Source organism: Seriola lalandi, unplaced genomic scaffold, assembly GCF_002814215.2.
Source record: "Seriola lalandi dorsalis isolate HSWRI2012SDOR001 ecotype SW California unplaced genomic scaffold, Sedor1 jcf7180002054672, whole genome shotgun sequence".
In the NCBI taxonomy this organism is placed as follows: Eukaryota; Metazoa; Chordata; class Actinopteri; order Carangiformes; family Carangidae; genus Seriola; species Seriola lalandi.
Genome location: NW_019525225.1, coordinates 874965 through 885337, shown reverse-complemented (window position 1 = coordinate 885337; position 10373 = coordinate 874965). Strand labels below are relative to the sequence as shown.

The 10373-nt window shown below is 42.8% G+C and overlaps 1 protein-coding gene across 1 annotated transcript; it reads left to right on the top strand.

The window, feature by feature from the left end:
• Positions 1-3655: 3655 nt before the first annotated feature.
• Positions 3656-10203, top strand: LOC111666133 (uncharacterized). Its single transcript, XM_023421361.2, has 2 exons — positions 3656-3883; positions 6055-10203. The coding sequence occupies exon 2, from the start codon at positions 6084-6086 to the stop codon at positions 8103-8105; it is 2022 nt and encodes a 673-aa protein (XP_023277129.1). The 5' UTR covers positions 3656-3883; positions 6055-6083; the 3' UTR covers positions 8106-10203.
• The last annotated feature ends 170 nt before the right edge of the window (positions 10204-10373 follow it).

The window sequence follows — 10373 nt, the reverse complement described above, 5'->3', positions numbered from 1 at the left end:
GTAGCTTGCGGCAAACTTTTGAAAAGCATGTATGTGAGAAAAACAAAAACAAAAAACAAAACAGATGAAACTGTAGATTATAGTGTGGGTGCCAGGGTCCTGCACACATCATCAAGTCCCAGCTATGCATTGTGTTGTAGGAACCTTACGGTGCAATTACTTGTCCTTCCCTCCCTTGACAAAGTGGCGTGGGTGGAGAAGCTTCTGTTAATCATGAGCTCTATTTTATCACTTCTAGGTAGAAACCCTTTGCTGTGCGAGGGAGCTGCATTAGCACACTTGCTGAAAGATCCCCCAGCCTGCATTACCATAATTGTGGCCAAAATGTCAGCAAAAACCAGGGAATTCATCATTCACTATCTCCCCTTGTTTGAAGGATGTCGATTTTTCAGCTCCGCCTGACAAACCTGCAGCCCTCCTCAGTCCAATACCAACAGTAAGAGAAAGTTAATTAAATGGAACAAAAGGCCATCCACATACAGTCACTGCCTCTTGTCTTAGCAGTTTGTACAGGGAACCAACAGCGGCAGCATGCCCCAGCCTCCTCCAGAGGTTCATTTGTCTGTAATGTACATTACAGTAAGAGAGGGGAAGTGTGTTTGTCTCTGTGCGTGTGTGTGTGCGTGCGTGCATGCGTGAGAGAGAGAGAGAGAGAGAGACAGAGCACATAACCGAGAGAGAAATTGAACTATTACAGTGAGGTGTGTGTGTGTGCGTGTGTGCGTCTTCTCCAGTGTGCGTATTCCATTAAATGCAAGCAGTGTTAATCTATGTGAGTGGCCAAGCAGGCGGCAGAGTGTGAGTCAGTGCGGGGGTGCGGACATGGAGTGAGGGTAAGGGGCCAACTAATGCTGAGTGGCAGATGATAATGCCAGACCGTTATATCAGCATCTGCCCTCCGGCTCCATGCTTACCTCTCCGAGCCTGCTGCTGCCATCAAGCATTTCAACACGGATACACACACACACACACACACACACACACACACACACACACACACACACACACACACACACACACACAATAACATGACTGCCTTGCAAACACTCTGCATTCTGCAGCAGACAGTCCCTTGCACAAAATCTAATCAAACAGAGGTTATGTGGTGCCTCTAGCCATCGTAACAAATTACAACTTCATTTGATGTGTGCATATCCCGTCTGCTAATACAACACACATATTTGCATGCAGAGACCAAGACAAACCGTGCCTCAACACTGACACAAAGCGCCATTTTAGTTAGAGAGTGAGCATGTTCCTTAGCTGGAGTCTTCCACTTCTCAGAAGCAAAGGACTGTATCATTGCTGCAGGGGAACTAGGAGTCTTTGCATGTTTATTTTCATGTCTTTGATAAGCTTAAAACTCCATTTAAAATGAGACATCAAAGACTTTAGATGATATTTCTGCTCGTCCGCTCATTATGTTTCTCTGATCAGGGAAGAAATATCAAGAATCTAACATTCACATTAGTAGAGCGTGACATTTTCAATCGGCCACACAATAATCACTTCATAAAGTTGGCCTCATGTGATTCTGACGTCTGCAGCTAATATCCAATTAACCTCAGAACATCACTGATAATATAGAATCCCTGTCTGTGGTTAAGTGAACGTACAGAGCAATTATTCACACATGTTACAACACACACAGGCACTAACAAAGAAAACACATCTATAAACCTATGCGCACGCACGCATGCACGCATGCACACACACACCTGGAAATAAAAGCCTTGATGCAGTGAGAAACTAACCCGTATGAGCAGTGACAGCTGAATTTAGTGGCACTCAAGGCCAGAGCGGAGGCCCGGCACTGACAAATGAAGTGTATGGAAATGAGCTTGGGCTTTAACATTGTGAATCAACTTGTTTCCACGTTATCCAGCACATGAATGCCAGTAATGACAGCACAGTGTCTTCCTTTAACTTCAGCGCAACACGAAAGCGGTTTGCCAGACATAACGTGCACACACATATATATATATATATATATATATATATGCCCTTGAACCATAATGTACAAAATGCTCCATTACAGCAGACCTTGTGAACGACTGTCTGGCAGTGGAAGTTGTTTTTTATTTTATAATAGATAGAGGGGAAAGTAAGTTGAGAAAAAGAACGCTGATGAATGCACGAGTGGGTCGTGTAATCAAAGCATCCCTCTGCAACACAGAGTTGTTTACTACAGAAAAACCTTTGATTCTTATCCTCATGTACTTTAAGCAGTGCATACATATTAGAAAAGTGCATTTCAGACCCATGTGTTTGATCGTGCGACATTACCAATTATCATAGAAACATCACACCCTCACAGCAACATGTAAACCTCTACATGTTGCTGCACGACCCAACAGTCGACACCTCTAGTAATGTCAACAAGTCCTAATCAGATTCCTGACACAACGTTAATTTAATATCCAGTTTTTCTTTCTCACTTCACCACGTTGTAAACTGTTGACGTGCACCGTAAACACGTCTGTCCATTCTCCCTTAATATATCAACTGGCGCTTGCTCTATGTATTTGATTTGCTTCTGTGCTACACTCCGCTTCAACAACAAAAAATATCATTTTAAAAACCCAACCCCTAAAGACAGTTATGTTAGGCTAACATAACAGACTCATTTAAAAAAACAAAACATGGAATAGATAGGGTTCTCTGTCAAATGAATGGGTCTGAAATGCCCTCCTCCCTATGAAACTGTATTCCAGCAAACATGTTGCCATATGAATTAATGTATAAAGAAACTGTGAGTTAATACTCATTAATTAATCATCCATTAAGCATTAACTAATCACATGAACTCATACCGACTTTGACGATTTTCAGGGACTCACGTTCAGTAATGCATGCATTAAGTCATCATGCGTTACTCAAGCATGTGTTTTACAGCCTTATCATAGAGCCTTGTGTTGTGTCTGTGATGTGAAAAATGAATGGTGATGAGGGGCCATGTTAAGAACACAATGTGCTGCTGACAGATGGAGAGCAGCAAGAAATGATGTGAGACAGCGGGTGGAAAATTGTGCACTCCCTGGAAATTGAGCAGAAATTGAGCAGCAAAGCACGGCTGCTCTCGTGGCCCGTGAGCCATGAAGCCACAGAGGATCAGGGCCACCTCAGACAACAACCGGGCTTGCAAGAGAAATCGGGCTCTAGAGCACGCACAACTTCTCTGTCTGAAGCTGCAGATGCAAGTCATTGATTCTTGGGAGCACGTCACCAAATGACCCTAATTGATAGTTTGTAAAGGAGGTCACTCTATATTTTTCCTGCTCCTGAATCTGAAACAAGCTTGGAGCAGAGGAAGGAACAAGGGAGGAAGAAGCAACACACTAACCTTTAATATGTGAGAAGGAAAATGGCTGCGCACCAGCTCTATCTCTACAATTTTCTCTTTTCATTGAGGAAAAGTACTATTTCATTCATGCCATTTCCGTTCATTCATCAGCTGGGGCCAGCCTAGACTCACAGTGCCATCTCCACACCAACATTCTTATCAATGGAAGTGACGTCAGCACTGCCTGCAGCTGGGGGGTGGTGTTGGTGGGGGGAGGAGGGGATGGTGGTGGTGGTGAGGGCGTCACGTGGTCCACTGAGGGTATATACAATAAAGTTGCGCTGATCGTGGTGCTGAAAACATTCACTCAATTGTACATTAGCACCGTTGCTGCTGCCATACAAACACACCACACAACTAAATAAAGAACCGCCGGTTTGTTTTTTTTTTTTCTTGATGTTGGTCACAGGCTGAAGAGAGAGAGAGAGGGGGAAAAAAAGACAAGAAATTCTCTCAGGTGATCCACTATTCATGAAATAATCTTGGCTTTAACCGCGTTGTGAGTTTCACCACTTCCCCACCCCCCGAGTGGGACTCCAGGTAAGTGGAACGAAATCTCTATCATTCACCAGCCATACTAATCAGAGAGATTAGGACGTTTTCTAAGTGTTATTTATTTAGTTATTATTGAATTATGATTTTTTTTTTGTACAAAGGAGGAGCGATGCTTGTTTTAGGCTTGTGGAGTGTGGAAGAATTTCCTTTAAAATCTTTACTTTATCAGTAGAATTGATCTGTGTGCTGCGACTGTTGGTTGTGATAACTGTAAAGTAGATGTGAACTCGAACTGTTTCTGTGTCACCTTTTTAAATTAAGTAAAACGGAATACATTGTGTTACTTCAGGTAATCGGTCATTTCTTATACTTTTTTTGTTTTACATTAAATTGTAAAATGAACACATTTATGAGCAAACCAAGTTTTTTTTTAATTAATGTATTAATATGTATAAAAATAGTACTTAATACGTGTGATAACAAAAACAAAAGATCTTATTTTCTATTCATTTGGGGGGGGGTGAGTGAAGAATTAATACACTACAATGCGTGGACAATTATATTTAATAGATATTTCTGAGTGCAGCTGCTGCTCAGAAGCTCCTGTAAAATTTCGGTTTAGATTTTTCAGACGTGAATGTAACAAAAAAAAAAAAAAATCTTAGGATTTTAAAGCCACAGCAAGGTTTGATTTTCGATTTTCAGTTATTAATTTCTAATTAAATTAGAGTCTTAACCATATACTGCGGGGCAGTAACCTTATTAAGGGGTGTTCTTTCGTTTCCCACCTTGCTGATCCAGTTTATAAAAATGGAAATAGTTAAAATTGTGTGCTGCACGCGGTGCTGTGCTGCCCAAATTTGCGCTTGTCTGCATTCCACCACTGCCACCGAGGAGAGACATGCTCACAGCACGCAAGGACAAAGCCGCGTTTCTTACTCACTGACCCCCCGCTCCCCCCTCCCGTCCCTTGTGCAAAAAGACTTTATCCTCTAAAATTTATCATCCAGCTCATCTACAATTTGGATGGACCACTCAGGGACCGCAGGGTTAAATAGCTCAACCGTAGCCACCAGCTTTACGCATGACTTCCCCGTGCGTGCCGCCTCGAGACCAGTACCCTGGTCACATCGCTTTGATGCATGGAATACCAAAAATCACAGCTAATTCAGACACAGACCGCGGATCAGTTTTTATTTTCAGTATTATCCCTGTAAGAAAGAGACGCTTAAAATGGCAGGTGCGCGCGTTTTGGTTGGGTTGACTTGGAGGGCGAGGTGAGACTTTATTTCTTTAATACACCAGAAATTTTGACTGGAAATTCAATCTTTAACGTGCATTTCTTAACAGTTTAAGAGTTTGCTCCGTTAAATCTCACGACAAGACAAAAAAACCCCGCAAAACATCAGTGTGCATTATTCTCAATCGATTCGTCCGCGCGTTGGAAAGATAATGACCAGGTTAACGCACGACTGCAGACAAAAAAAAAAAAAAAAAAAAAACCGACTCGTGTTTGGGTTTGGGTGTAATATCTGTATGCGAATGATTATATTCCTCTTGAAAAACACGGACGGTTTACGCGGCAAACATCTAAAGATGGTAAATACGGTCAGATCATTTATCTCTGTGTTTCCAGATGCACTCAGGTTTCCCAGCAATGGACCAAGATGGACCTTATAAGAAATATTATAAACTAGAATTTGATTTTCCGTTCAAGGCACTCGGAATAAAAAAAAATCTTTTCTGTCAGAAGAGAAAGAGAAGCGTGCCACTTTCTTTGTTGCATTTGCCATGGCTCATTAGACTGCGTTTGGGTGCGTGCTTTGTCCTCCAACGTGTGTTCATTTCAACTGCTCACAGTGCTAACTGCTTTTGTGTGGTGAATTCAAGGTGAAATTGATTGTTTGGAAATTTAAGTGTGTTTATCTAAATTATATTAATTTATATATATATAAATATATATATATATATTTATTGTGTGCTCTAATCCTAAAGTCAGTGAAGTCTTTTTTACCAGTCATCATTTCTATTTTTTAGACTTTTTAAAAAAAAAATTGTTTTTACAAACAAGCTGTTCAATTTAATAATGCAGATTTGCTCATATTGCCACTGAAATTCCACATGATCATTGCTCCAGAGGAAAAACTACAACAAATGATGAATCATTTCTCATGTCTTTTGTCCCTCTCCCTCTGCCTTCTTCCCCTCTTCTTCAGGTGCTTAACCTCCCTCCTGCCAGTTCTGCATGGTCATGACCTGTCATCACGCCCCTTCAACAGCCCACCTCATCCTATTGGTCCTGCTCATTGTCACTCCACAGCTGGCTGGCACCGCCCCTGTGTGGGGTGAGGGAGGGGAGGGAGGGGTGGAGGGGCACACCCGGACAGACCATAGAGAGGACAGCCTCGCCCCCTTTCTCTCGCCCCCACCCCAGAGTCTCTCCAACCCTGACAACGTGTCCCTAGACCGGGGCCGGGGCCCAGGTCAAGATAACCAATCAGATAAAACGACGGACCCTGCGCAGGTGCTCGCTGTGCTTTTGGAGGCCCTGGACCACCCGGGGGAGAGTGGAATCCAGGGGAGCAGAAACAGAGACTGGGAAGAGGATCAGAGTCGGGAGCTGCCCTCCGTCGAAAGGTTGGAGGGTGGTGAGATAAGGAGAACGGGGCAGACAGAGCCAGACAGGGGGGAGGAGCAGGAGAAGGAGGGGCAAAGGGCTGATAAGGCTATTGAACAGCTAATTGTGGGCCATTTGACAGCTGCTCAGGCTGAAGATTTAAAGGAAAGAGAGGAGGAGGATGAAAACACAAGGTCAGAGGAGAATGCAGGGTGGTCTGTGGGACCTGAGCGTGTAAGTGAGGAGGGAAGGAAAGAAGAGATAGAGGGACAGGAGAAGGGGAAAGATTTAGAAAGTTTCTTAGACATCGCCAGACTAAGTTCCACCTCACAGGGAGATGATCTCTCTCTGCAGCGCAAAATAAGAGGCTACTTCCAAAACATTGACTTGGGTCTCCAAGATAATGAGATCCTGCCTCCTCTGAAGGGCTACAAGGCATATAACACTCAGCTAGCACGAGCAGGAAAGAAGCAGCACTGGCAGGAGAACCAGTCCCGCAACAGACCCATCAAGGGGGGCAACTTTATGGATGACTTTGAGGATGAAGGAGAGGAGCTGGAGGAGGAAGTTGAGGAAGAAGAGGAGAGCCTCTCCCACATGGAAGAGGAGGCAAGAGCGCGTGCAGAGAAACAGGAGGTGCTCCGGCAGCAGGAGGAGGCGGAGCGTGCCAGAGAGGAGGAGCAGAGGCTGGCTGACATCGCCTCTGACATGTTGCTGCAGTACATGGGGAGGAAGCAGCAGTCCTACATGAAGCCCCGGCAGAAAAGCAGCATGGGAGCCGCTGGCAACACCGCCGAGGACAAGCGCTCCGAGGAGGTCCTCCCCGATGAAGACGACCTGGACCAGCAAATGATCGACAGGCTCATTGAGATCAGCAGCAAGCTGCACCTGCCTGCGGATGATGTGATTGAGATTATTAGTGATGTGGAGGAGAAGAAGAAGAAAAGGAAAGAGCTGCAACAGCAGCCAATCAACAGCAACCCTGCTGCCCCACGCTTCAGGCCTCTGGTACCTCCTCCTCTGGCTGCTCCGCCTATCTACCACTACACAGCCTCAAAAAACCCCAAGAAAGCCCCTTATAGGTACAACAAATCCAACAAGAAATGGCACAAGGACAAAGTCAAGTCATATAAACAGGAATATTGGTATAAGCCTCAGAAGCAGCTTGACTACTGGTATAAACCCCAGAAACAGTTTTTAGCCTTCCCTTCCTATCCATACTACCAGAAGCCATATCGAGCATACTACCCTGTTTATTTCCCATATCCCAAACCACAATATTATGGCAAGCCCCCCCCCTCCAGAGACCAGCCGTTCGGCCCCCAGGAACTTGACCTCCAGGCCCCAAGGCGCAGGCATAGGGCTGGGGGTAAGAACCGTGGACAGGGCTGGAGGCAGCAACCAGCACCCCGACTGCCTCTCACCCCTTATATCTCTAACTATATCCTTCCTCACCCACGGACCTACCAACCCCTACCTCCCCCCAAACCAATCACCACACCCAGGAGAGGCAGGCGACCCCCATACTACTATCCGCAAATCACACCGGGAGATGACTATGAGGAAGATGGGCTGGTACCTCAGCTGGACAGTGAGGAGGAACTGGAGAACTTTATTGAGAGGATCTACATGAAGCGCAGAATGTATTGAGAGACCTTTTTGGGACATTTTATAGATCAGAGGGACTGACAGAGGTGGGATAGATATACAGTAGCTGGAGAAAAGCTAAAAGAGAGGTGAAAAAAAAGACTCAGAGGAGATATGTGTTTTGAGCCTGATGGAAATTTAAGGGACAAGAAGGAAAAAAGTTAGATTTATCTTGTTTTAATCACTGTATTTTTGTTGATTTTCTCGGTCAGGGAGAGGATGGAGGGGTCCCAGTTTAAACTCCCTGTAACCATGTTCAGCCTCTTGCTCAGTTTACATTTTTGAAACAGAACATACCATGGTGTATGTCTGCCTCCATTCAGGTCAATCTCTGATGCTCTTGCATTATTCAGAGATTATTAGAGGACACACACACAGGCACACCCACACTCTCCCCCACACACACACACACACACATGCACACGCACGCACACACACACACACACACCAACACGCCTACATACAGTATGATCACATTTTTGACACATTCACAAGCAGACGTGCCCATTGTAAGAGAACCATGTTTACAACATCACTTTGTATTTTTGTTTTATATTCTGTATGCCATATTACAAAACTAAAGTAGTTCAATGACTTCTTATCTACAGAACTATAAAAAAAAAAAAAGAACACTGCTATTGTCAAATGTTGACAGTATATTTTTGTTGTATTTGATGTGTGTAGACTACTGGTCAAAAGTTTTAGTACACTCCCATTTTTTCCTGTTTTTATTGAAATTTCAGCAGTTCAAGTCCAACAACCCTAAACGCGACAATGGAAGTAAATGAAACATTGAAAGTTAGTGCAAACATTTCCTACAGGTTGATGACTTCCAAACCCTCTGTCTGTGCAAACTGTGTTACTACACCCTCTGATGCATTATTAGGACAATAGTGTACTGCAGGAAGTAGTAGGCTCCTGTATATTACTACAGTTTATTTGTTCTATGCTTTACTTTCAGAAACACTGAGACATTGTGTTTACACTATGTAAATTTCAGTTACAAGTGGAAAAAATTGAGGTATTCTAAAACCTTTGACCGGTAGTGTAGTTGCCTTTCTTATTCCTGATTGGATCAACTTTAAACAGCTGCAATTTGCAAAGGTGCCAAATACACACATTTCAGTTTTTCAAAGTCAAGATTCAGATTTTTGCCTTACAAGCACCATGGTTCTATAAGGGAGATATCATAATGCATAATATTATCAGCACTGCCGGTCCCAATGTAGAAACCCTGTGGACTCCAAAAGCACAAACTTAAACACTAAACACTTCCAACCTGGTGGACTAAGGGTTTTCAATCATTTTGGGATCCAGAAGTTGTTGTGTCAACATATTTATAGCAGAGCCACAATCGCCACCTCCACACAGTACTCCTTGCCCTTGTAGGAGTTCTTCATATATATATATATATATATATATATATATATATACACACACACACACACACACACACACACACACACATATATATATGTATATATATATATATATTTATTTTCTCTCATTGGCCATATCCAGTTCACATCTTTTCTCACATATTTTTTGTGTCTTCTCACATTCTTCTTTTGCCATTTTCCTTGTATCATATCCATTAGCTCATTTCCCTTACGTTCCACGAAAAAAAGTACTTGAAATCACACTATCTGTTCTGCAGCCTTTTAAACAGATCTCCACCAAGAGGCTACAAACATTTTATTCATTTTCAGAAGAATTTCATTGAAAAGTTTCAGGCCGGGGAGTCAGGGATTGTGCTTAAACCGTTAAATGCACGTCTTTCTACTTGCATCTTAAAAAATGAACAAAAAAAAAGAACAAAAAAAAGAGAAAAAATAAAACAGTATGGAGAATTCAAGATGGTTGTTTTCTCTGAATAAACTGTGAACATAAAAAAAAGAAATCTCAAAGGAAGAGGGCCACTGTGTCCACAGTGAAGCCATCTGTCTTGTAAAAGGAGAGTGTTGTTGTTGATGTCACCTTTAGCATTGTAAGATGTACAGTGTGAAATAAATATGCCCGTGCAATGTGTAAATAACAGCATGATGATTACTAGTTTTGCTATATGATAAAAAATAAAAGCAATTATTTTATTAAAGTTCAGTTTTTTAATGGCTTTTTGGAGAGTGCTGTTTTACTTCTATAGCAACGAATGTAGCAAAAACACTTCATTCTTGAGTAATAAATAAATGAAATATATCAAAATACACACAAGAGGAAGAAAATCAGTCGCAGCTTAGTGACAGCACAACTCATATATGTCACAGTCGCATC

What these genes read in the sequence shown, in the direction of transcription:
- LOC111666133 (XM_023421361.2), top strand. Translation starts at nt 6,084, where the DNA reads ATGGTCATGACCTGTCATCACGCCCCTTCAACAGCCCACCTCATCCTA.